The sequence below is a fragment of the Mustelus asterias genome, chromosome 6 (genome assembly GCF_964213995.1).
Source record: "Mustelus asterias chromosome 6, sMusAst1.hap1.1, whole genome shotgun sequence".
Lineage (NCBI taxonomy): Eukaryota > Metazoa > Chordata > Chondrichthyes > Carcharhiniformes > Triakidae > Mustelus > Mustelus asterias.
In genome coordinates, this window is record NC_135806.1 from 53,196,224 (window position 1) to 53,223,739 (window position 27,516).

Here is a 27,516-nt window from a genome sequence, read left to right on the forward strand (position 1 = left end):
ATTGAGAGATCTTGACAGGATGGATGCAGAAAAGATTTTCCCTCTTATGGGAGAATCTAGAACTAAGGGGTCACTGTTTAAAAATAATGAGTCACACATTTAAGATGGAGATGGGGAGAATATTTTTCTCAGAAGGTAGTGAGCCTTTGGAACTCTCTTCCTCAAAAGGCAGTGGAAGCAGAATCTTTGAACATTTTTAAGGCAGAGATAGATGGATTCTTGATAAGCAAAGGGGTGAAAGATTGTGGGTCGATGGGAGTGTGGAGTTAAGGTTACAGTTAGATCAGTATCGAATGGATGAGCAGGTTCAAGGGCCTTACTCCTAATTCTAATGTTTGTATGAATGTATGCACAGAGCTGAGCCATCGGGCCCAGGAGAGAAATCATGGGCACTGGTGCTTCTCGTTTCCGGATTCCTTATCCGCCACCCCCCTTTTTAATTTGCAAGAATGAGTGAAGGGGAGAAGGAGGAATGTTGAGTTTTTGTCCATGGAGTGGCCAACTGCTCGGAACATCAAATGTGGCAATTGTACAGATGTATGCAGCCTTGGAAAATCCTTGCACACTGAACAAGATGAATGATATCCTGCTCTTGGCCTTTCATCATTCTCCCAATCTGCAGTAAATGCTCATTGTTAACTGGAAAGTGTGGCTGGCTCGTGAGTGATTAGGTTCCAACTAGGTATCCAAATCATAAGTGAACTTAATAATGAGGGAACCCCTGGCAGAAACGTGCAATGCTGGTGGTGCAGTGCCCACATCACTTCCACCTCGTCATCTTCTTCTGCCTCCTCCTAAAAAAGGCTCTGTGCCTTTTTGCTCCTGCAGGTCCAAATCTTGCTGAGACCATGACCATTCTGGAGATCCTGGTTTCCCTGTACATCGAGATCTGTCCAGGCACCTAAAGTGCATCTTTGGCATGTTAATGGATTATTCAATGACAGATGTGGTTGTCTTACGGCATTTATTGCATAACTTCTGAGCATTATTGGGCCACTGGCCACATTTTAAGTTGATATACGCATCTTTAAGCATAGAGTCATTAACGGCTTCGAGGTGCAGAGATCAGGAAGATGGACTGCTGGAGGACAAAAGCATCATTGGAAGGCACCGTGGAATCTGGTGCAGACCTGCTTTTCTTGCTGAACATTGTGTGGTTGCAACAAATATGCATATTCAAGTAGAAGCTCTTGCAGATGTCAAACACCTGGGTGATTTATGGGTGCCTTAATTGCCACATGTGCAGTCAATAGTGCCTCGCACATGCGGGATGCCAGTCAGGACAACAAACTGGCATCACAAGTGAAATCGACTTGGCAGCCCTGGCAAATAAGTCAATAGTTACCCATCTTACAACATTGCGAGCTGCCAAGAGATCCTTTGTCTCAGACAGCACTGAAAGTAGTTACAGGAAAAATTGAGGGAAGTAGGAACCATGAAAGCCATTGTTAAAGTATGGCCACTAGGTCCAGTTGGCAATAATTCTAGCAGGCTGCAAATGCCAGCTGGAACCTCACACGTCATCCCGATAGTCAGCCATGTCGAAGAAATGGATCTTCTGCCTGTAGACAATGTACCATGTACAGCCTTTTGCAAGCTGCTCCTTTGGCATTAGATGTGAACAACACCCTATTATTGGTCATTGTGCCCTCAGCAATATAAAGAACCATAAGTGGCATCTATACTGATCTGAGATCACACCTCTAAATCTTCCAAGTGTAGATGACACCTCCAAAGCATGCCAAGTAACCTCCAAGCAAAAGCACAAAGACCAAGTAATTTGTCCATAAGCAGGAAAAAAGCAGTTTCTAATATTGAGCACTTTTTGGTTTATTCCCTTACGCAGATTCAGCTCCCTTAATTGCCTGTATGTTCTCACCTTGCTTTCACTGGAGAGCTCCAGGAAGCCCCACAGACTCGCAGCTGAAGTAGAAATATCATTCTAATAGAGCTATTAATACATTAATTAGCTTCCTTGGATAGAGTGGATAAGGAGCAGTTTAGAACAAAGAACAAAGAACAATACAGCACAGGAACAGGCCCTTCGGCCCTCCAAGCCCGCGCCGCTCCCCGGTCCAGGATTGAATCCTGAATCCAGGATCCCCGCCCAATTTTCCAGCCTATCTACATACCAATATCCTATCCACCGAGCTGTCCCTCACAGCTACGATGCTTTGTTCATTACAACCTATTAACTCACCCCCACCCCCCCATTCCAGACCATGTGATCTCCAGGGAGAGGCGAAAACCCAGAGTGAAAAACCCCAGGGCCAATATGGGGAAAAAAAATCTGGGAAATTCCTCTCCGACCCCCTGAGGCGATCGAAACGAGTCCAGGAGATCACAATGGCCCTGATCGGAAAATGCTTCCCAACCCTAGTCATTTCCACTTCCACGAGAAACAAGGAACAATTAGCCCGCGCCGCTCCCTGGTCCAGACTAGACCACTCTTATGTATCCCTCCATTCCCACTCCGTTCATATAGCTGTCTAGATAAGTCTTAAACGTTCCCAGTGTGTCCGCCTCCACCACCTTGCCCGGCAACACATTCCAGGCCCCCACGACCCTCTGTGTGAAATATGTCCTTCTGATATCTGTGTTAAACCTCCCCCCCTTCACCTTGAACCTATGACCCCTCGTGAACGTCACCACCGACCCGGGGAAAAGCTTCCCACCGTTCACCCTATCTATGCCTTTCATAATTTTATACACCTCTATTAAGTCTCCCCTCATCCTCCGTCTTTCCAAGGAGAACAACCCCAGTTTCCCCAATCTCTCCTCATAACCAAGCCCCTCCATACCAGGCAACATCCTGGTAAACCTCCTCTGTACTCTCTCCAAAGCCTCCACGTCCTTCTGGTAGTGTGGCGACCAGAACTGGACGCAGTATTCCAAATGCGGCCGAACCAACGTTCTATACATCTGCAACATCAGGCCCCAACTCTTATACTCTATGCCCCGTCCTATAAAGGCAAGCATGCCATATGCCTTCTTCACCACCTTCTCCACCTGTGACGTCACCTTTAGTTGAAGGGTCAGTCACGAGGGGACATTGGTTCAAGGTGATGGGTAGAAGATTTAGGGGGAGGGGGGGAAATGCAAGGAGGAACTTTTTTAAAAACCCAGAGGTGGTGACGGTCTGGAATACGTGCCAGGGAGGCTGTTAGAGGCGGGTTGCCTCACATCCTTTAAAAAGTATCTGGATGAGAACTTGGCATGTCATAACATCCAGGGCTATGGGCCAAGTGCTAGTAAATGAAATAAGGTGGGAGGTCAGGTGTTTCTCATGCGTTGGCGCAGACACGATGGGCTGAAAAGCCTCTTCTGCACTGTATGATTCTATGATTCCTGCCTTTCCCAAGAGCTTTTGTGTGAGCACAGCCTAATGCGCTGCACTGAAATGCAGAAGTTGACAAGTTGGAGCCAGCTTTTGGATGCATTGCTAATTTCATTGGTTTTAACCCTCACCCATTCCCAAACCCACATTTAGCCCTATGCATCATACTCGAATGTTGGTTGTTAGTTCTAAGGCTCAGCAATGATCAATATTGCTTCATCTAGGCATTAGTGAAGATAGATAGTAGGCATTAGAGCCGGAAAATTCAATCTTGTGCATTGCAAAAATCAAGGTAGATTTACATGTTAGACTGCCATCATTGCAGCTGAAGGAAAATCTGATGGGGGGCTTTTGAACAACATGGACTTGCTGCCAGTCCTGCCCTCCATTTTGGTCCACAAAACACACAAAAAAAGGCCAATATTTAAGCAGATTTCTGGAATTTTAAGATGGCACTCAGTGAAAGCAAACACAGAATTAGCATAACGTAGCTTTTATTCTGAAAATATGGCAAGGATCTAAGGCACTTCAAACATTTAAATACACACGTGACAAAATTTAAATGTGACAAGATTGCAGTCTTCATAAATATGCACAGAAAACCATGTACAAGGCTTTAATTGAAGGACAGGTTGATATACAAATAATATCTCAAATATCACTAAAACCAAATTAGATACAATGATGTAAACAATTTCTAAAATAATTAAAAATCTATGTTCAATAGTAAATTATTTCTTCATGTATATTCTTTATTAGGGCATGTATAAAATAGTTTGAAAATACTGTATGACTCAATTTTTAACAGATACAAATGATTTTGTTTGATATATAAAAGTTACATATACTTTTCTGCATTTAAGGGAAACCCAAATAAGGGCCATCCCTCATACCTCCTAAATTTTAATGTAACCGACTCAAATGTATAATTCCAAATATTATAAATACAATGCAGTGATTTAAAATAATGCCATTAATACCATGACATTTGTTTTAATGAAAGTTTATACAGGCAAAATATAGTTTACAACTAACAATGAATGTAATAAAATGAGAAAGCTAAACAGCCATGTGTTGTGTCGTTCACTGTGGACTAGACCCAAAAAGAGACAAAACAGTAATTTAAAAGAAAGACTAATAAAGCTTGCTACAAACAGCATAGGTTGAGGCAATAATGATGCCAAGTGTATAATGAAGACTTTATAATGCCAGCCCCCACAATGCTTTCCAGTTTAGTTGCTGGTCAGTAGATTGGCAGAGCTACCTCTTTGTACTATTGCTAAAAAAAAAATTTTTTGCTGGTGAGCTCAGGCACACATTTACATTCAGTATCTGTCAATATTAACAGGGGTACATAGCAGCTTAGTAAAAGGACTGGGTCAATGGCAGGTAGGAATCAATCAAACTTGCTTCGCCTGGTTGGGCTTGGAGAGGTCTTTCTTCCTAACCTGGGCGTGCCCTGAAGAGACAAATACAGGGTTTAAGACATTGAAAACGACATTGTGCTTTCAATTAAAGAGGTGAATCGAACAATTGTGTAATGCATATACAAATATTAATTAAATTAACTGTAACAATATCAAATATAAGCATTAAAATTAAAGCAAAATATTTCAGATTTCCAACATCTGCAGCAAAAACTGAAAATGCTGGAAAAACTCAACAGGCCTGATAGCATCTGTGGAGAGAGAAACAGTTAAAATTTCAAGTTAACTTGAGTTTTTCCAACATTTTCAGTTTTTATTTCAAATATAGGCATCCCTGTACACAAAAGTTCTAATCAATTTTGGAAATGTTTAAAAATACTTATAAATTCAATTTCATCCTCCAAGTTAAAGTATTCAGATTTTATCCTCATTTTGTTCCAAGATGTTTAGTATAAAGTAGTTTCACCACTGAGTACAGTATTAGATGCAGAATCTACTCTGTAAAAATGCTTTGGGCTGGCTAGAACTATCTGCATTGAAATAATCAATGGAGTTGTGCAGTGGGGCAAGATGCTGAAACGCCAACTAATTGCGGCACAGGGTTAGGCCCAGTATTTCACAGATGGAGGATTACGGCATCAATATCCATTCATAGATAACACAAAGCTCAGGCTTTTCCAACTCAAGTCAGATGGAATAAAAAGCAGGTAGTTAGACTGTGCATCAAGTAGCAATGTCCTCAAATGTAGCTGATGTCTGTTGTGGAGATCAGAGAGAGAAGGAAATGTTTAACTAAATTCGTTGGTCGCAATAAAACCAAGGGGGCGTATACATTAACGCTTTTCACTGAGGTAACAGTGAAGCCAGGCATCCTTTATAACTAAAGGATATGCATCCAAAGATCACTCGAGCACTAAATGAAATCACATTGTTAATTTAGAAGAAAAGCATGTACGTACCGGTGACGGAGCTTTGGAGAAGTTTACATGTGCATACAATAGGACTCCGATATCTTTATGGCCAGCCTCTAGAGCAATAGACAATGCTGTGCTTCCGTCCTGAGTAAAAGACAGAATTGCATTGATTTAATGAATCCAGAATAGCCATACCCTTGTGTATATTTGAAAATCAGCATGAAATTTGTTTTGAAAGCAGTGCTTGACAATTGCTACATTAAAAAAGTTATTTTTTAACATCACAATGAAGAACAGTAAAAAACCAAGTACATGGAAATATTGGTAGATCATCTACTAAGAAGGTACAAACCAGGACTAATTTTTTAGTGTGGGGTGGGATTTAACATCCCCATATTGCCCAAATCTTCTAACTATTTACAAACTTCAGTGTTTGATCATTGAGAGTCTGTTACCATTTTTGAGCAGCAGTCGGCTGTATATCCAAACCAGGCTCTTCCTGCTATTGTTAACAGATGGCAAACAGCCCAAACGTTTGTGAACCAGTCACTTTAAAATTTCCAAAATCTCTGGCCGACAACAGCAATTTATATAATGAAAGTAGGTCTCCCACAACTGATTGTATAAAATATCTGAGTTACTTGAAAGCTACATACAATAGAAATGGCATGAGTTGCGTAACCTAGGCACGGTCAGGAATTGCATCACCATCAGGGTGAATACAAAAGTTGTGATTTCAGCTGCAATCCATCAATTACAGTAGCCACACAAGACATATTTTTTCATATTTGTTAAAATTCCACAAGCTCTAAGTAGCTGCCTCAGAATAGTGCAAATCCACATGCTAGAATAGCGAAAAAAGTAAACCATCCTTTTCCCACTAATCTCAAACATTTAAAGAAATGAATGGCATCTGAACATGATAAGAAATGCTTGGTGACATGATCCTTCATTAGGAAATTAAGTTTGAGTTTGGACCGGCTGAAAGTGGAGACACAGAAACTTGCCATCTCCTCCGAGAACGCGTCTCATTCAGGTATCAGTTTTACAAGATTAGATCTTCATACAGATAACTGGTGTGTTTGAAGCACGAATCCTTTATTGAAGCATTTCTTAATTTTCAAAAAAATATAATCTCTGTGGTACTTTTAATCTTTCAACCAGGAACCTCAGAGATGAGATACAAGTTCGTATATGGGGAAAAAAAAGTTATCCCAGAGTACTTTTGTAAAATAAACAATGAGAATAGGACAAATGGACACAAGTTTCAAACTAATAAAAAACTAATTTTCCAGAGGTTCTTCTTACAGTGCATCAGCATTTGGAAAGGGCCTCTCGGAAAAGGTAAAAATCATTTAAGAAATAATTAGACGCAGCAATGGAGAAAATGCTGATCAATTAAAACCAGCTGATCTTCCTTCCTCATTCATGAATATCTTGTGAATAATATGATTATGTTATATGATTTTTGCTAATTTCAGGAAATAATGTTTCCCGACATTGTTTTGCTGGCAAGGTGTTTCATTCTCCTCCTCCTCACTCCCATTCCCCCAGAACTTTCCACCATGGAAATTTCCACACATTAACAGGCTTCTCAGCTTTGACATTGGGCTTTAGGTTAGCGCGAGTGTTCAAACTATATTGTGACACTCCTGGAATGTTCACTCATATCCTTTGGGAAAGAGTAGAGTGCACGTCACAGATGACAAACATCAGGCATAAGGTCAGATTGGAGAGGTTGTGGCAAATGAAATTCAATGCAGAGAAATGTGGGGTGATATATTTTGGTGGGAAGAACGTGGATAGACAATATAAAATAAAGGGTATAATTCTTAAATGGGTTCAGGAGCAGGGGGACCTTGATATACCACTTATTAAAGGTGGCAGATCAGGTGGAGAGAGCAGTTAATAAAGCATACAGTATCCTAGATTTCATTAATAGCGACATAGAATACAAAGAGCAAGAGGTTATGCTGGGCTATACAAGACATTAGTTAGATGTCAGCTGGAGTAACGAGTATAGTTCTGGGTGTCACACTATAGGAAGGATTGTGAATGCATTGGCGAGAGTATAGAAGAGGTTTACAAGAATGGTTTCAGGGATGAGAAACTTCAGTTATGAGGTTAGATTGGAGAGGTTGGGACTGTTCTCTTTGGAGAGAAGGCCAAGAAGAGATTTGATAGAGATGTTCAAAATCATGAGGGGTTCGACAGAGTAGATAGGGAGAAACTGTTCTTGCTCGTAAAAGGATCGAGAATGAGAGCACAGGTTTAAAGTGATTTGCAAAAGAAGCAAATATGGAGAGAGAAAAACCTTTTTCATACGAGTCGTTCAGGTCCAGAATGTGCTGCCTGGAATTGTGGTGGAGGCAGGTTCAATCGGAGCATTCAAGCAGGCATTAGATGATTACTGGAACAGAAACAACGTGCGAGGGTAGAGAAAAAGGGCAGGAGAATGGCATTAAGTCACGATGCTGGTTTGGAGAGCCAGTGCAAGACACACTGGGCTGATGGCCTCCTCCTGCACTGTAACAATTCTATGATTGGCAATCTTTGCAGTGGGTGATGAAAGTTTTCCAGTATCTCATCCAAGTGACCGTTTTCTTTGACAGTATACCCCAAACTATCCTCGTATGGAGAGTATCACAACTGATCCTGATCCTATTTTTAACAAAACCCTGTTCGCACAAAATAGTGATCCGATTACTTCTGAATTCAATATCAATACATCACAAACACCGATTCCTCATTCATAAATATTTGCAGAAAGATACTAACAAGATGTGTTCCACAACTGCAATGGATTTGATCATTTACAAAGGAACTGATTCACAAAGTAACTGAAGCCCTTTGACTACAGCAGATGTGAGTGGACTCAATGTTGGGGAAGCAATTAATGTGGTTTTTGTACAGTCAGGAAATTAAAAATACATAAAAACTGCTGATATTTACTCTGTTTTACCTGCACAAATAGCACCGTTAATAACATAATCTGATGTTCCACAACTCACTCATTGCATTTTTCAAACATTAACCAGTGACTGGTTGCGAAATAATGCATCAGATTCATGAGCGATCCTCTTTACCTCAGGACACAGGTTAAAACTATTCTGTGCAATCATGTTTTGTAATTAAGTAAATAATTGCCTGCGGAGGGGATGATGGTATGTGCAACATACAGAAACAGTTCAGTATAACTAGAACAAGGCAAACATTTAGAGCTTGCAATCCAATGTCTTAGGAGCAACTTACACTATCGGCTAGAGTGGAATCACATCCAGGTTGGGCCAGCAAGAGCTTAACAATTTCCACATGCCCATGCTCACTTGCACACATCAGAGCTGTCGAGCCTTCGTCATCCTGGATGTTGACATCTGCACCACAGAGAAGCAGCGCTTTCACCATGTCCATCCGCCCATGGCTCACAGCTAGCATCAGCGCTGTCTGACCAGCCTAAACCAGAAGATACACAATGACATTTAGAGCTTACATAACAGACTCAGTTATGTACTAAAGGAAGTAGTTCCATGTCAGAAAATCTATAATATCTATATATAAAAAAATACAAGAAAATGAGATTTGTCACAGCACGCTTGAGTTCCAACATGTTGAGCATTGCATGGTAGACCAAAAAATGTTGGTGCTTCCCATCTTGTATCACATCTCCCTGGGGAATTACTAGGAGCTAAATATTTCACCATAAGGAGACAGAGAAAACAGAGTGTCATTTAATAATGTGTATGCCATACAGGAATTATAAAAGCAAAAATATACATTTCCAATATATCTAAATGAGACAACGTTATCCTACCAATCATGGCTGTCCTTTCCAATAAACCATGTATAATTTGAGTAGAACACAAGTAAGCCATTCGCTCAAGTCTATTCTGCCATTCAATTGGATCATGGTTGATCTATATCACAACTCTCTTATTTACCCATCCGTGATCCATATCCTTTAATACTCATAACTAATAAATATTTGTTGATCCCAGTGTTAAAAAATTCAATTAACTCAAGTTGTGCAGTCTTTTGAGGGGATTGGTGGGGAGGGGACATCATTTAGATTTTCATCACCTTTGCATGGAAAAAGTACTTCCTGATTTCACTCCTAAAGGCAAACCTGTAATTTCAAGACTAAGCCTCTTGGTTGTGGGTTCTCTGACCAGAGCAAATAGCTGCTTTGCACTTGCTCTGGCAAACCATTTTAAACATCAATTAACTCTCCTGTCAACCTATTAATAAACTTAAAGCAATTAATTAGTAAAGAAAAAAGACTGCAGAAATGAATGGGACTAATAGTTGAGAAATACTCAGCGATAGCAAATGGTAAGAGATCCCATATTGCAGCGTTGCAGCTGAGTTTTAAACAGCGGAGACAGATGCCTCTGATGGCCATATGCAATAAACTTTTCTGCCATTCCAAGAACACAAATTGCTGCTTCAGTTGCTCCCTGTTGTCATCAATTCCAACACCAGCAGTAATTATACTGGTCTCACAATGGGGGCGCCAGTCTCCACTAGAGTAGGCTGGGATGTCCAGCACTGATGTCTTGGAAACCTGCCGAACATTCTTACTTGTTCGGCAACTTGGAGGCAGCCTCATAATTGACCAGTTTGTGTAAAATTTCCCATGGCCACAAGAGAGAATCTGCAACAAGAGAGAATCTAACCATCTCTCCTTGACATTACAATCATTAAATTCCTCACTATCATCCAGGGGATTACCAGTGACTAGAAACTATACTGGACTAGCCATATAAATACTGTGACTACAACATCAGGTCAGAAACTGGGAGTTGACATGAGTAATTCACCTTCTGACTTCTCAAAGCCTGTCCACCATCTACAAGGCATAAGTCTGGAGGGTGATGGAACACTCAACATTTGCCCGAACAAGTGCGACTCCAACATACTCAAGAAGCTTGACACAGCCAGGATTCAGCAGTCTACTTGATTGGCACCCAGAGTGACCAGCTTAAACATTCATTCCCTCCACCACAACACAGAGTGGCATCAATGTATACGATATACAAGATGCAGCAGTCAGTCAAGTTTCCTTCATCAGCACCTTCCAAACCTGCAACCTCGATCACCTAGGAGGACAAAGGCAGCAGGCAAATGGGAACACCATCACTTGCAAGTTTCCTCCAAGTCACACACCATCCTGACTTGGAACCTACTTGCCTTTCCTTCACTATTACTCCATCAAAATCCTGGAGCTCCCTTGCTAACCGGTGTGTGTGTGCACCTACACCAGATGGACTGCAGCAGTTCAAGGTGGCAGCTCATCACAATCTTCTTGAGGGCAATGAATGATGGACAACAAATGCTGACCTGCCAGTGATGCTCACAGCCCATGACAGAATAGACAACTCTGACCCATCTGGGTTTGGAATTGGGAAATGGCTCCAATGCCTGAAATATTACTAGAGCTAATATATATTCCACACAAGAGTCAGTGCATGAATATAAAGTGATTAAGGGACTGTGTGCAAGAATGTGGCAAATGGTGCATAATGTGAGGGCAATAGAATGTTACTCACTTTGGTGTGGAGAAATGTTTTTAATGGTGAGAAACTTTCAAAATGTTAGTGTTTAGAGGGATTTGGATGCCCTCATACACAAAACACAGAAAATTAATATATTAGTACAGCAAAAAAATGGGAAGAAAAATGGTATACAGGTGAAGTTCAAGAGTAAGTCTTGCTTAATTGTACAGAGGCTTTGGAGACCTGATGGGTTCTGATCAAAGCTCTGTACATCAATCCTTTGTATTCCAGTCCCCTTCAGGGAAAGGCCAGTATCCTATTAACCTTCTGATTACTTTTTGTAATCCAGACATCAGCTTTTAGTTCTTTATGTGGCTGAACATCCAAATCCCTTTATTCTTCCACAGGTCCTAATGGATATTTCAATGTGTCTTTTCTGGATCCAACTGGATGATCTCCCATTTCCCTGTATCAAACTGCCACAATTTTGTCCACTCAATTTTTTCTCTACATGCTTTTGTCACTTCCTGTTCCGAGTGGCTCAGATTCCTGTGCCTCTTATCCTGGTGCCATCTGCAAAACCAGAACTCCAACTCTACCTCTCATTCAAGTCATTGGCATATATAATAAATAGCTAATACGCAAGCATCGATCTCTGGGGAACGTGATTGGTCACATCCAGTCAAAGATCATTCCCATTTATCTCTAATTGCCACTTCCTCCTTCCCAAATATTTTTGGCCAATAACCTCATGTGGATCCTTATTGAATGCTCAAAAGTCCATATATAGTCAACATCCATGGATACCGCCCAGTCCAAGGTGACCTCAAAATCTTGGGCTGCTGTAATTTTTTGTTTATAGGGAAAGTTTGATCATGTTTTCTTCTGATATAATTAAATAAATACATCTTGAAAACTGCGTTTTCAATTAGCACATATAACATAACACTTACAAGAAAGTTCAGGGAAAATGTAACAATGCAGAATTAGGAAATCAGTAATGACAGATAACCGTACAAACTTAAAAAGTGCTTGCAAGGAGCAATGTGTGGAGTACACTAGAGAGAAGATAGCCAATTAAGAATGGCAGGGATCCTGATGATGCAGGCCTAATCAAAGGGTTGGCTTGGCAGTCCCATCTAGAGAGATAAGCGCTGCTGAAGCAGGTAGGAGATTGTGAGGGTACCCCAGTTTGGCCAAGTAAACAGGCCTCTCCATTCAGAGGGGAAATCCTGCCCCCAGCAACATTTGTGCCATAGGTATGGATTTTAGGGGCAACAGGGTGGCAGAGCTCTCATCACTGCTGCCTCACAGCGTCAGGGACCTGGGTTCAATTCCGCCTTGGGTGACTGTGTGAAGTTTGCACGTTCGCCCGTGTCTGCGTGGGTTTCCTCCAGCTGCTCCAGTTTCCTTCCACAGTCCAAAGATGTGCAGGTTAGGTGGATTGGCCATGCAAAGTTGCCCCTTAATATCTCAAGACATGTAGGTATGGTAGGGATAGGGTGAAGCAAGAGGATCTGGGTAAGATGCTCCATGGGGGGGCAGACTCGATGGGCCAAATAGCCTCCTTATGCACCGTAGGGATTCTATGATAAGCACAAGGAACAGAAATCTAAGGCAGAAGCTGAATTCAAGAGCTGAATGATGATACCAGGAGTCAGATTTCTGATAAAACTACAGCTGGAATAGGTATCAAAGGAGGTCTGAGTTTTTTAGATAGACATCTTTGACTTTTTTTTGTTTTTGGGAAGGGGAGAAAAAGAGATAAACGTTGCAATGTCACCAAAAACAACTCATTGGAAAATATAAAATGTTGTCTCCCCAACTTAGAAAGTGATACATTATGCTCAAGTCTTAGGTACTTTCACCATTACTAACCAGAAAAATAACTTGTTTTTTGGGGGGTAAGGATTAAATCCAAAACTAAGAATCCAATTTGGAGTATTTGAGGACAAGATGCACACACTAATTTATTTTGGGAAAACAAGAAGAAGAAATAAGGTGCAGGAAAAGGTATTAAAAAGAGTAAAAGAGCATACGAATGAGTGACTATCACAATTTACAAACTCGAGTACAGCAATGGAAAAAAAAAGAGGCAAGATATTAAGGGTAGTTTCATATTGAGCAGGAAGATTAAAATTAAGAATTGCAAAGTGAATTCTGAAAACAATTGTCACAATATAAAAAGAATGTTACGAACCTGACTGGCTTTGGCATTCACATCTCCCTGACTAAACAGTTCATCCACAATTTTCATGTCTTTCTCATTTTCCACTGCAGCAAGAGCAGCAAGCATGATGGGAGTATAGCCAGCTTTGTTCTGTTGATTAACATTGCACACATCTGTAATAGAAAAAAACTCAATGTCTCAAACACCATCAAAATAATTCAGAAAATCCTCGGTAAACCAAATCATTTTTTTCCAACGCTAACTATCCAATAAAGTGGAAGATACATTTTGATTAACTTTCAATAGAAATGAAGACTCATTGTTTAATTGGAAGATACAATAGTTCAAAAGCACTGGGCCACAATTTACGGTCAAAATAAAATGGTGAAGCTAATGTGTTCGCCATTATATATTTGCTAATTGAACAGCAACTTCAGGTGAGGGGAGATGTGCAATTGAACACAAAAACCTGGAAGTTTCTGTCTGAGATATGCTGCTCTGTTTACAGTTCATGAAAGTGGCATCTTGTCATTGGGCTCCTTGTGCAAATTAATGGAACGACATGAAATTTCTGTTTTTGCATGGTAGGTGTGAATTGAACTCACCATGGAAAGTGAGGGAATGTCTCCGTTAGTCTAAGTATCTTTTGAATAACATGATAAAAGGTTTTAACTGCTGCTCAACAACCTTTCTGGCAGTGAAAATTAGCGTCTCCAAATTTGAAGTTCCATTCCCATAACTTTTAACTATTGGAGATTTTTTAAAACATTTTTTTTAAAAAACTGTTTGTCTTTTTTAAAATTTAAAAATCCAATCTCTCTCTCCCTCTCTACTTTGCTTTCTGTATCTAATCAGGCATTGAATTCACCATTCTAACTCTCATCTTCTGCTTCAAACTGCACTATTCATGAACAATTTTTCAGTTTGATTAGTTAAGGAAGTGCAGAATTATAACTGCAGAGGGCATCACACTGTTTAGACATTTTACCTAACATTGCAAAAGCTCATGAAAGCAAGGACAAATCTAATAGAGTGGTGCCATTCATCAACCACTTACAGTAAAGTCTTGATCAATAACATTGGCATTGAGAAACAATTCCATCCAGGTAGATTCTCACTGTTAAACATCAACAGCAAAGCTGCAATTCAATAGATTAAGATTGCTTAACATCTTTAAGACAACTGTGCAATAATTTGCGCCAAAAATAACTTTACAATCCAAGAGGGATGCATATGAGCTTCTCACTATATAATCAAATCAGAAACATGGCATCAACATAAGCATCAATTTCTCTTCCTTTTTTTCTTCCCTTTCTCCTCCCCAATTATGTCTGACTCGAGTTAAAAAGATATCTGGGCTCAGACGTGATGACATATGCCTATTCTTTAATAAAAGATTATGTCGTCACGTCTGAGCCCAGATGCTGAAGATCTGAAATAAAAATAAAGTGCTGGAAAAGCTCAGCAGCTCTGGCAACATCTATGGAGAGAGAAAGAGAGATGAGTTCTGAGTCCAGTACGACGACTCTTTGGAACCCTTCAGAATTCACCTCTGCTTGAGGAGTGCCAGCAAACTTGGGCAATTTTCCTTCAAGAGAACTGTCGCATTCATGATTTTGTCCTTCCAAGAGATACACTGACTCCATCACAGACAACGAAGATGGAAATTGCTGAGCTTCCTTTCTTGGTCATCCATGTCGCCTATGCAAGTAAGGTGCTGAGAATACAGACCTCATTAAACGAACATTTTGGTCCCAACACTCAGGTTCATATTTCTCTATGGACATTTTGAGTGGGAAAAGGCAGCAGCTGCTTTCCTTACGAATGCACTGAGCAGCACAGCAACAGCGAGATGGTCTGCCATGGTGGAGCCAAGGCAGTAGAATTTGCTAACCACTTGTTCAGTGTGACCAAGGACAGAGATGTAACACCCTTTCCCATAAGCATGGCTTTCTTGATGCTTATTAGTAAGGGAGAACAAGTTACAGGCACAAAAGAAATCAGCCAACTCCCACAAACAGATGCATTTAACTGGAAACAGTGTCAACAGTGTAAACACAAATATGCAAAGAAATAAAACATTCAACATACTTGCATCCAGAAGCAACTTCACAATTTCAAAATTTGAGTGAGACACACTGTAGTGAAGGGCCGTATTGCCATTTCCGTCAGCCATGTTGACTATATGTTTCAAGACTTCTAGTGAAACCTCCCTGAATCCAGCCAGGTAATCTTCTACCATGGTGGGAACTGCCGACTTCTGACTTGATACACGGAACCATTCATGTTGGATATTGTTTAGGCAAAGTCTCTGTGAAATTCACAATAAACCCTACGTTAGGAAATATAATACTCTAATTGGGATAAAAAGCTGCTGAGCCAAACACAGGAGAAGCTTCTTAATGAACCCTCCCTAACAGCACTGTGGGTGTACTTGCACCACAAAGACTGCACCAGTTTAAGAAGGCAGCTCACTATTGCCTTCTTGGAGGGCAATTAGGTTGAGCTGGCTTGGCTTTTCCAGCTACATACAGATCGCAAAAAGAAGTCTTGAAGATAGTGAGTGAAGCGTAATCATTTTGATCACCATACTATTGAAATGAAGTAAACCTCCTGTTCCAATTCAACAAATACCTACCTATACAATTAAAATCTAAGCATTAATAATTAAATTGTTTAACTCATCGTGTTCAATTAAAAAAACATTGCACAAATGAATGCAAGTGGAAGTCTCCAAAGCTTTCATCAGCTTTCACATGGATGGATTCACTTAATTACTCATTAAAAGCCAAATTCGACTGAGGGAATCTGTTCCAGAAGTGCATTTGTTTTGCAGGCTAACTGGTCAAGTTCACGATCTGATGCAATAGATAAGCCACTGTGTTTGAACTCAACTACAATCCATTAATTTGTTCCACAGACCACATACAATCTATCCCATCAATTTAATCTCTTAAATTGAATTTCCACAAACAGCTCTTGATCTCCAAATTGCCAGACAATTCAAAACTCTTGTTATTCACCCTTGGCCTGCTGGTCTCTATTAGAAAAAGCCACCCCGAAAGGGCGCAAACATGGAGTCAAATCTGATTTTTTTGAAAGCAGCTTTTGCTACTTTATTAATATAGTCAAAATATTTTCAGGAATCATTTACAGTATTTTATTACATTGTTATCTGAACTGTAGAAGGAATGGCAATAAAAGATTTAGATGCATATTTGCTCCAAAACATTTGCATTCTGTAAAGATTTATGAATCAGCCTGTAAAGATGTTGACATCACATAAACCCTACAGTACAGAAACAGGCCATTTGGCCCATTGAGTCTGCACCCACTCTCTGACAGAGTATTCCACCCAGACCCTATCCCTGTAGTCCCACATATTTACCCCACTAATCTCCCTCTAACTTACACATTTTGAGACACTAAGGGGCAATTAAGCACGGCCAATCCACCTAACCTGCACATTCATGTTTAATTTAACTTACCACTTCTTTGCTTGCCATTGCTTTTGGATCATTGAGCTGGTTTTTCAGTATATTGCAAGCCGACAACACCTTCTCATTTAACTCATACCTAATGTTCGAAAAGATAAATTTGTTAATCCAAACATGCAAGGGTAAAAAGTATCCATTTATTTTTATTACTGCATTACCAAATCCGACTCATCTACCATTCCCCAGTTAAACAGCAGGCAGATAATTTGGTTGCAAGTTTCTGACAGTAGCAAGCCACCATTAGGAATGGCCTTTGACAGCTTACCAATGTATTTTTCCCTTTCCTGTGGGAAAGCCTAGTTACCTTTTAGCATTTTACCATTAAAGCCATGGCTCATTTTAATAACGCACAGGGAATATGATGAATATTCCTGAAACAAATGTATTAGCAGAGGATTCAAAGGAACTGAGTTTAATAACTTCTTAGTTTTACGTTATTTGTAATTAAAAATTACCAGAATTAGTAACAAATTTATGTACACCTGCATTTGGATTATCTTTCAAAAAGATTATTAGGGTCCCTTACACTATGTTTCATACAAATTATATATTTCTCATAAAAATGGTTATACTTCTCCCTTATTTCCATTTTGTCAGCTTCCTTTTCACTTCCTTCCAACACTGCAATCTCTTTTTCATTTGATACATTTGCAATCTCAGTCCTACACACATCAGGTCCATCTGGTAGCACTTCACGATTAATCTCAACTTCATCCTTAGAATAATCTTGATCCTCAAACTCCTCATCGGATTCAGAAGATGAGCTTTCATCTGAACTGGAATCATCACTGGATGTGGTTTCATACCTAAGAGAATAAAAATCACTCGATATACTTTGGGTAATTATAGACTGCAACCAGAACAGTACATCTGGCTAGAAGCCAAATAGCTGTAATAAAGTGCCTGGTACAGAGGGAGCACAAATTATTTGCAAATGTTCTGCCAACTTGCACAGCCAACTGTTTTGAAATGAAAGTGCTATCGGAACTAAAAAGGCAAGTACAACATTTTCACCTATCTGTGGCATTGCTGTGCATCAAACACTGGAAAGTTATCTGCATTTATGGGTTAGAAATATTAATCCCTTAAGTTTCATTTGCACAGCAAGAAAACTGAAACACATTTACAAGCACATTTGCTTATCAGTCACTCTTCAGGAACCCCTTTTAATAATATGTTGTGCTCTGCAACACCCTCCCTCCTCCCAGCTCCCCCCCCCCCCCCCCCCCCCCCCCATTGCAAACAACTTTCTTGCTGTCATTGTTTCGACCGCTCTTCATTCTCTCTCCTTCCTAATGCCATCTCACCACTTTCAACCACTCATGCTTTTCCCTGTAGTAGACCAGCCCTCAGGTAGAACCCAGCATTGTCTGAACACCCACAAGCCGCTCCCACTATTTCCAGCCCAGGAATCAATCTTCCTCACTCCCACCACCTCAGTGCTTTTTACACCCTGAGTTCACTTTCCCAACACCACCACCCAGCAACTCTCTCCCACTCCTCACATCCCAAATTCCCCCTGGGATCTTTCTGATTTACCTCAGCACCCATTACACTCCCATGAGCCTCAGTACCTCCTTGCCAAACACAATGGGCGGGCTTTTACAGCCCGAGACCGGGAAAACCCGCCTAAGGTCAACAGACTTTCCCATTATCCGCCCCTCGCTCGCTCCAATTCCTGGGGTGAGCGGGGCAGTAGAATTCCGGTGAATAACTTTCTTCTCCAGTGCTCCCAAATCTTGCAGTGTCATTTCAGCTCCCATTTCTTGCACTGTCATTTCAGTTGCCCCAGAATTGCATGGCCACCCCACATTATGGCAATAAACTTTTTTACTTCTTGGATAGCAGCAGCTCTCTGCTTCACAGCACATGCAGACATCTGATTTAGCCAAATGGTGGTTTCTTTGGGCCTTAGCCAAAATTTCACCCCAATTAGGGAAGAGTGGGAGAACAGTAACAGGGAGGAAAGGGGCAAGATGTCCAAGTGCGCAAGAGAGCCAGCATGAAATTAGGGGAGTCAGAGATTTATTTAAAGACAGATTCAAGGAGGAAAACAGTGCGGAAAGGAAAGATAGCCATGGCCATGGTGATAGAATGAGGAATACAAGGGGATCAGGTTAAGAGAGGAGTCACTGTGAGCAATAATATTATTTGGCTAATCTCAGTATGGCAATTAATTTGACACCAAATCTATATGTGTGTGTGGTGAACCATCGTTGGTTCCCACTGGATAGTACTGAGCCAGGGTCTGGCCAGTACTACAAGGATGTACATATGTTACTGTTGGGTTGTGCTACGTGTTGCTGTTGGGGTTAGGGTGGGGTTGTTACACCTTTGTACTGTAGTGTTGTGGTACATCCCAGTCGGGCTCCGCCTCCTGGGAGAGGTATAAAAGTCCCTGCTCTGGCTGGGACCCCTCAGTCTGGGATCGTGTATATAATTATTGGCTGCTTCATTACAGTAAATAAAAGCCTTTATTTCCCGAGCATCTAGCCTCGTGTTTGATAACGCGCATCAGTGTGGCAGACACCAAGTTTCATTCGTCTTTTATGAAGTATCTGTAAACTACAGAAAAGCTACATTCTTTTTGATACTATGATGCATCACATATGAGACATCAGCAAGAATTATTGCCATTGCTTCAAATTAATGATGCTATTATAAAGAAAATGTATTTTAAAATATAGTTTCTTACTTTAGTGATTCTATATTGTCATTTTGAAGGATGGGTGGAAAAAAATTGCCATTATCAGTTTACAATTATTTTGGTGAGTGGAAGGAGCAGGGTGGGGAGAGAAAGTTAATACGTTAATAAATTTACTGAATGGGTGCGTAATTGGCAAAATAATCTCACTAAGTCGTAGTTGATGCAATTTGGTAGAAAACATAAGTAGGCTGCATATTATTAGGAAATAGGAGTCTAAATGCAGTACGAGGACCAAGAGATCCAGGGGTACAGATTCACAAATAATTAAAAGTAGCAACACAGGCTAACCAGGCAATAAAAATGCAAACATCACACTAGGGTAATTTGTACAGGAATAGAACTGAAAAGCAGGGAAGTTACGTTTATTTGGACCACAGTATGCAATTTTAGTCTCCACATTACAAAAAGTGTATAGATGCACTGGAAAAGGTACAACAAATGATACCAAAACTGGAAGGTTACATGCAACCATCAGGAAAGAGGGAATATGATTGGGGTTCCTTTCTCTAGAAAATAGGTCAAGAGGTGATCTAATTAGATCGAATGGCAAAATCATAAAGGGGTTTGATGGGATAGATGAAGATAAATTATTTCCGCTTGTGGGACAATCTAAAACTTGGAGATAACAGAAAAGATTGTCATTCAAATTCAGCAATGAAATTTAATGGAAACTTTATCCAGCGTGGTTAGACTGTCAAAATTGCTATCAAGAGAGCAGTTAAAGCCAAATGGCCTTTTTCCAAAATTATAGTTTGCTTGCAAATGTTTACTGCAACATAAAAGTTTCACTGGAGTAAGTCTTCATTCAAATTCACTTTATCCAAATATTCAGATAACAGCTGGAGGTTTATTTTTCTTTCAAACTGAGATAGCAAAGATGGACACTTCATTCTGGTGCAAGTGCTCAATGGAGGGATTGACAGGCTACTACAGCTACATTGCCAGTCACGCCCAGTTGCTTCAGAAGCACATTTGAGGGAATGTTTACAGTACCTTTGGCCTACATACTTTGACCATACATGCACCACACAGAGATCAACAGTTTCTTAGCCTTTTGCTTTTACACAAGCATCATTTTCATACATAAAGTCAAATCATAAAATTAATTCAGAGTACCATAGTATGTATTTAGTATAGAGACGACACAATTCCCTTCAGTAAAATCCAGCTGTCTGAATTTTGTCAGCTTTTCAAGCTTTCCAAATTCTTAATAAACTTGCCATTCTATTTCTGCTGAACAAACCGTGTACTGTTTATTAGAGAGATTTGCTGTGGAGAATGAAACAAATTCAAACTCCACTGCTCCTTTGTTGTAATTTGTGGTTATTCGAATTATAACAGAGAAGACTTCACACTCACCCTCCATTGACACCAACGAATTGAAGGTTCTTCTTTGTGCCATTTGCTTCATGCTTTCTGGGGCTATCTTTTTTCTTCATAATGGATTTCAGTGCACCAGTACTGTTAGGAGGTACTGCAAAAAAGTGTTTACGGAAGGATGTGAGAAAGATGCTCATCCACATACAGAGTATAAATCGCCATTCCTGACAAAATGGTGAAAGTTGCACTACCAAATAGTGATGCAATCTTTTACCCACTAGCCCAGTATGTTGGCACATTCACTCATCTACTGCGCGCAGAATGAAGTACCTGTGTCCCACTCAGCAATTTCCCACAGAACACCTTTCCTGGGCACAGGAAGGAAATGGTGCAAAATATGGAGGGAAGTAGGGAGATGAGGAGGAAAGGTATCTTAAGTAATGGGAGAAGAGATTATAATATAAAGAGCCAATTCAATCCTAATGCTTGTGAAAAGCAATGACATTTGAAAATAGCATTAAGCTAGGGCAACAAGAAAGGCATTTATGTTACATTTAATCAAGTGAAGCATTCAGCATGCTGTTAACATGTTTCTACGTTATTCTATTTACTATCACCGTGCGGGTGGCACGGTGGCAGAGTGGTTAGCGCTGCTGCCTCACAGCGCCAGGGACCCGGATTCAATTCCAGGCTTGGATGACTGTATGTTTGGAGTTTGCATGTTCTCCCCGTGTCTGCATAGGTTTCCTCCGGGTGCTCTGGTTTCCTCCCACACTCCAAAAGATGCGCAGGTTAGGTGGATTGGTCATGGAAAATTGCCGCTTAGTGTCCAAAGATAAATATAGGTTAGGGGGATTAGTGGGGTAAAATATGGGGATAGGGTTTGGATAAAAGTTGGTGCAGTCTCGATGGGCTGAATGGCCTCCTTCTGCATAGTCAGGATTCTGTGATCCACAGGATCTGAAGATTTAAAAATATAATTCTTCTGTAGCACAAGACTCTAGGTTTTAAAGTTCTAATAAGTCAAAGGTTTATGCTTTCAAGTTCATACTGGCTGGCTTCACAGTATCGCTGTGTGATGGGACATGCCAAGAACAGAAATAAGACAATGCCCTATAATGAGGAGCACCTTGGGCCATTCTGGTGCAATTTTTAAGAACTGGATTCAAGAACTGCATTCACCTGAGAATTGGCTGTTTGGCAATATTTTGTTCATACAAACTGCAGAGGAAATGTAAGTGATTACTTGATCAATGAAGAGGCTAAACATTTAGGCTTAATTGGTATCACCCTTGTTCACTTGTCTCGTCAGTTGAAAGTAATTTTGTTTTCAATTGTGACATATAGCCGTGTTCCTTACCACTGGAGTATTCATGGATAAACCTAATCTCTCGAGCAGATGTGATACATGATACAGGAAGACTTTAATGGCAAAAGGAAAACTGTCACACACTTTAACACGAGTTCTTAAAATGCACTCTGGTTTCCTGGTAAGTATACAAAAAATAAGTAGCACAATCTGCAAGTGACCTTTTGCTAATATTATTCCACATCTGCTCAAACAAGATTTTCAGGTTACAGTTTTAGATCCTTTGAAGCTATGGTGAATCATACACATTGACGTTTAATAAAACTTGCTATTTGTTCCTCGATTCTCTTCATTTGATCAGATATTGAATGAAGTAGTTTGCATTCAAAAAGGTAGAGAGCACAAACGAAGATTAATTACACAAAGCCATGCTGTACTGTTGCATCAAGCTAATTTGTCAATATTTTGTTAAAACAGATTGCAGAGAAGAGGCTAAACATTTAGGCTCAAGTGGTTCACATGTCTCGCCAGTTGAAAGTAATTTTGTTTTCAATTGTGACATACAGCTGCATTCCTTCCCACTGGAATATTCATGGATAAACCTAAATTGAAGACTGGGAGGCAGAAATATAATGCAGCTGTGTACAGTCTTTGAGGAGATTGTTGTGATCCCAACTGGTTCCAGAATGGAACCCTGGCTCCAAAGATCGTAACTTTTTTTTAAAGAAAATGTGCAGGAACGGAGTCCCAGGACCCGGAATTAGTTTTAACAAGGAAAAAATATCAAACATGAAAAGTTTGATTATCATACAATACTCCCCCCACGATCTTCCATAGATTTCTGCTCAAATTGCCCCCAGATGATGGTCATGAGTGTTTCCAAACTCCACTCCCAAAATGTCATACTTTAAAATCTTCTTTCCAACAATGGGCACAGTGGTTAGCACTGCTGCCTCACAGCTCCAGGGACCCGGGTTCGATTCCCGGCATGGGTCACCGTCTGTGTGGAGTTTGCACATTCTCCATGTCTGCGTGGGCTTTCTCCAGGTGCTCCAGTTTCCTCCCATAGTCCAAAGATGTGTGGCTTAGGTACACTGGCCATGCAACTTGGGATCACGGAATGCGTAGGTTAGAGGGATTAGTGGAATAAATATGTTGGGTTAAGGAGATAGGGCTGAGGTGGGATTATTGTTGGTGCAGACTCGATGGGCTGAATGGCCTCCTTCTGCACAGTAGGGATTCTATGATTCCATTTTATCTTATGAATGCTTTCTATCAGCTGTTTTCATCAAGATTCCACTCCAGAGTTTCATACTACCCTTCAAAAAAATGGTCCACTCCACTTACAATAAACCAGTACCAAGTTTTCCAATTTACCTTTCAGGTTTCCTTTCTCTCAAATGCTTTTACACAAACTCAGGTATTCAGTCCACAACATGGTATATTGCTTTAAACATAGGAAGTAAGTATACCAAACCTTAAAATTGTTTCAGATATGTGGCTTGACTGTAGCCAACCTCATCAGCTCTTCTCTTCTAGAACCGCCTTTAACTTCCATATACAACATCCATCCTGTTCCCAAAGGCTTTGTTCCTGCTCCTTCAACTTCAGATTTCTTGGAAACTTTTCTTCACTTCTGTATTTTCCTACTCTTGCTTTCTTGACCACTACTCTATGATATGGCTTTTTTTCTAGCAAAGCTGAGAGATGATCCCTCTCTAGCCCTCCAAATGGGCGGCACGGTAGCACAGTGGTTAGCACTGCTGCCTCACAGCTCCAGGGACCTGGATTCGAATCCCAGCTCGGGTCGCTGTCTGTGTGGAGTTTGCACATTCTCCCTGTATCTGCGTGGGTTTCCTCCTGGTGCTCCGGTTTCCTCCCACAGTCCAAAGATGTGCGGGTTAGGTTGATTGGCCATTCTAAATTTCCCCTTAGTGTCCCGGGATGCATAGGTTAGAGGGGTTAGTGGGTAAATATGTAGGGATATGTGGATAGGGCCTGGGTGGGATTGTGGTTGGTGCAGACTCGATGGGCCGAATGGCCTCTTTCTGCACTGTAGGATTCTAATCCAACTGCTGTAAAATCAGCTAAAACTACACTCAAAGAGCCTTTCTAACCTAATGTGTCCCTGATTGATCAGTAATGACTTCTACTTCTAACTTGTTTACCCTCTCTAAGCACAATAGAAGCAGAATGCTAAATGAAACCAAAAACCTCCAGATGGAAATACCTCCTTTGACTTGCATTTTTAAAAATTCATTTGTGGGACATGGGCATCGCTGGCTGGCCAACATTTATTGCCCATCCTAATTGCCCTTGTACAGAGGGTAGTTAAGAGTCAACCACACTGCTGCGGCTCTGGAGTCACATGTAGGCAAGACAGGCAAGGATGGAAGATTTCCTTCCATAAAGGACATTCGTGAACCATATGGCTTTTTCCAACAATTGACAATGGTTTCATGGTCATCAGTAGATTCTTAATTGCAGATTTAAAAAAAAACTGAATTAAATTCCACAGCTGCCGTGGCGGGATTCGAACCCGGGTCCCCAGTACATTAGCTGGGTTTCTGGATTAATAGTCTAGAATTAATACCACTAGGCCATCGTCTCCCCATAAACATGAATAGATTTACCCTTGCTTACACAGCAACACGAAATTAAACCCACTTAAATCTATACCTTATTTCTAATATTTAATAGTACAAATATAGATCACTTAAAATTACTTCTGTTTTCCTGACAAGATAATCTGGGTACATTCCCACAAGAGGGAAATAGAGAGCAACCAAATAGATGACAGATGATCCACCTCTGTAGCGTCATCTGTCGCCATCCTGGCCTCAACTCATCTGATGCAGAAACTGTTATTCATGCCATTGCTACTTCCTATGTTTTGCAAACTTGAGGGCATTCAAAGCTCTTGCCTGGGTCCTAACTCACCTAATCCATCACCCCTTGGCTGGCATACACTGGCTCCCAGTTTGGCAATATCTTGATTTGAAAAGTCTTATCTGGGTTTTCAAATCTCTCCTTGGCCTCATTCCTCTGTACCTCTAAATTCCTTCAACCTTACAACCCTCCAAGGTATCTGCACTCCGCTAATCTTGATCACTTGAGCATACCTGATATGAATCATTCTACCAATGTAATTAAGTCTCAACTCTGACCCAGCTTAGTAAGCATTTAGCTTGTCCAAACTGCTACAGATAAGTCAAAAAAGAATAAAATGGATGGGGTCATCCAATAACAATCGAGGCACTGGAAACAACAACAACACACCCTGCCTAGTCATCCCTGTAATAAGAACATAAGAACATAAGAAATAGGAGCAGGAGTAGGCCATCTAGCCCCTCGAGCCTGCCCCGCCATTCAATAAGATCATGGCTGATCTGATAGTGGTTTAGTTCCACTTACCCGCCCGCTCCCCATAACCCTTAATTTCCTTATTGATCAGAAATCTATCTACTTGTGACTTAAACATATTTAACGAGGTAGCCTCCACTGCTTCAATGGGCAGAGAATTCCAAAGATTCACTACCCTCTGGGAGAAGTTGTTCCTCTTCAACTCTGTCCTAAATTGACTCCCCCTTATTTTGAGGCTGTGTCCTCTAGTTCTTGTTTCCTTTCTAAAGTCCTTCTTATTAACATCTGGGGACTTGTGCTCAAATTAGAACAATCTGAGTCATACTTGCCAGATCATACCCTACAGGCAATGTTTCAGACTCCTCCATCATCAGCCCTAGTTATGTCCTGTCCTGGCAGAAAGACAGACTCACCAGAGGTGACAGCAGCAGAGCGTTATACGGTCACAATGCAGTGGCCCAGGGGTTCTCAACATTAACTCTAGACACCAGGAATTGAATGGCATTAGGTCAAACATGGATAGAAACCTCTTGCTAATTGCTACCAAATTATCTCCTCCATGTCGAACACCACTCAGAAGAACACTACAGGTAGCAAGGGCATGGAATGTACTCTGGGTGGAGGATTTCAATTCCTATCACCACGAGTGGCTCAGTAGCATCACTACTGACTGAGCTGGCTTTGTTCTGAAGGATATATCTGCTAGCCAAATAAGAGGTATAAACCTACGTTATCTCACCCTCCCCAATGTTCCTGTGTGGAAAGCCAACCGTTTTATTTTTTATAACATTTTCCACAATGTATTTGTACTAACATTTTCTCACAGGATAAATCATGCTGAGGTTTTACTTGTGCTGGGGCATGTTATAATATTATGAGACTGCTGCGTACATTTACAGCTCCTGATCAGCTAACCTTAGCAGAGACCACTAACTCATGGACAGTGTGTGATCAGAGGTCAGAACCAATTAGTGTCGGTCATCTCTGCAAACATGTTGAATTGACCAATGAATGTAAATGGGTGTTCTTTGGAGTAATGTATAATAACAGTGAGAGAGAACAATAGATGATGATGACTGGTAACATCATGCAAGACAGAGAAGGAACTCCTAATAAACTTGTACGCTTGTACCAGACCACGAGGTGTCAGTGAATTCTTGAACCTAACACCTGTTACAGATGCATCTTTCCATGATAGCATTGATAGAAATGACCACCACACAGTCTTTGGACACTACCACTGTGCTAAATGGGATAGAATCAGGAAAGATCTAGTAGTTTAAAACAGGACATCCATGAGGCACTGTGGACCATCAGCACTGTATTCAATTGCAATCTCGTGGCCTGAAATATCCCTCATTGTATCCAAACCTGGTTCAATTAAGAGTGTAGGAGGGCAGGCCCAGAGCAACACTAGGCATACTTAAAAATTAGATGTCAGCTTGCTGAAGCTAAAATACAAGACTACAAGCATGCTCAAGGTAGGCAGCATGAGAGAGGCAGAGATAAGCAAACTCATAACCAACAAATCAGATCAATGTTCTGTAGTCCTGCAACATCAAGGTGTGAATGATGGACTAATGGAATGAGGAGGCTCAACAAACAGCCACCATCCTCAATGATGGAGAGCACAACACATCAGTGCAAAAGACAACATTGAAGCATTTGCAGCCAACTTCAGCCAGAAGTGCCGAGTGGATGATCCACCCCGGCCTCCTCCTGAGGTTCCCAGCATCACAGATGCCAGGCTTCAGTCAATTCGATTCACTGCACGTGATGCTAATAAACAGCTGAAGGCAGTGGATACAGCAAAGGCTATGGGCTCTGGCAACATTCCTGCAGAAGTACTGAAGGACCGAGCAGAACACAGAGGTGCTGAGCAGTTTGCATCAACCTGCAAGACTGAATAGAAAACAATGACATCAATCGTAAATGGTTGTGGTGAGAGGCCAAAGATCATGATTTCAGTTTTCCCAATGT

At 40.9% G+C, this 27,516-nt stretch overlaps 1 protein-coding gene across 7 annotated transcripts in view; it reads right to left on the bottom strand.

Annotated features, from left to right (window-relative positions):
• Positions 1 to 3,763: 3,763 nt before the first annotated feature.
• kank1a (KN motif and ankyrin repeat domains 1a) overlaps positions 3,764 to 27,516 on the bottom strand; it is a 313,072-nt gene continuing 289,319 nt past the window's right edge. For 6 of the 7 annotated variants that reach the window (XM_078214318.1, XM_078214319.1, XM_078214317.1 and 3 more), the window contains 8 exons: positions 20,904 to 21,018; positions 17,410 to 17,643; positions 16,829 to 16,916; positions 15,432 to 15,651; positions 13,371 to 13,513; positions 8,931 to 9,131; positions 5,724 to 5,822; positions 3,764 to 4,796 (listed from right to left, as the gene is read on the bottom strand). In XM_078214318.1, coding sequence (XP_078070444.1) covers positions 4,734 to 4,796; positions 5,724 to 5,822; positions 8,931 to 9,131; positions 13,371 to 13,513; positions 15,432 to 15,651; positions 16,829 to 16,916; positions 17,410 to 17,643; positions 20,904 to 21,018 — 1,163 coding nt within the window. In that variant the 3' untranslated portion in view covers positions 3,764 to 4,733. The remainder of the gene's footprint in view (positions 4,797 to 5,723; positions 5,823 to 8,930; positions 9,132 to 13,370; positions 13,514 to 15,431; positions 15,652 to 16,828; positions 16,917 to 17,409; positions 17,644 to 20,903; positions 21,019 to 27,516) is intronic. The other variant, XM_078214320.1, reaches the window with a different exon arrangement.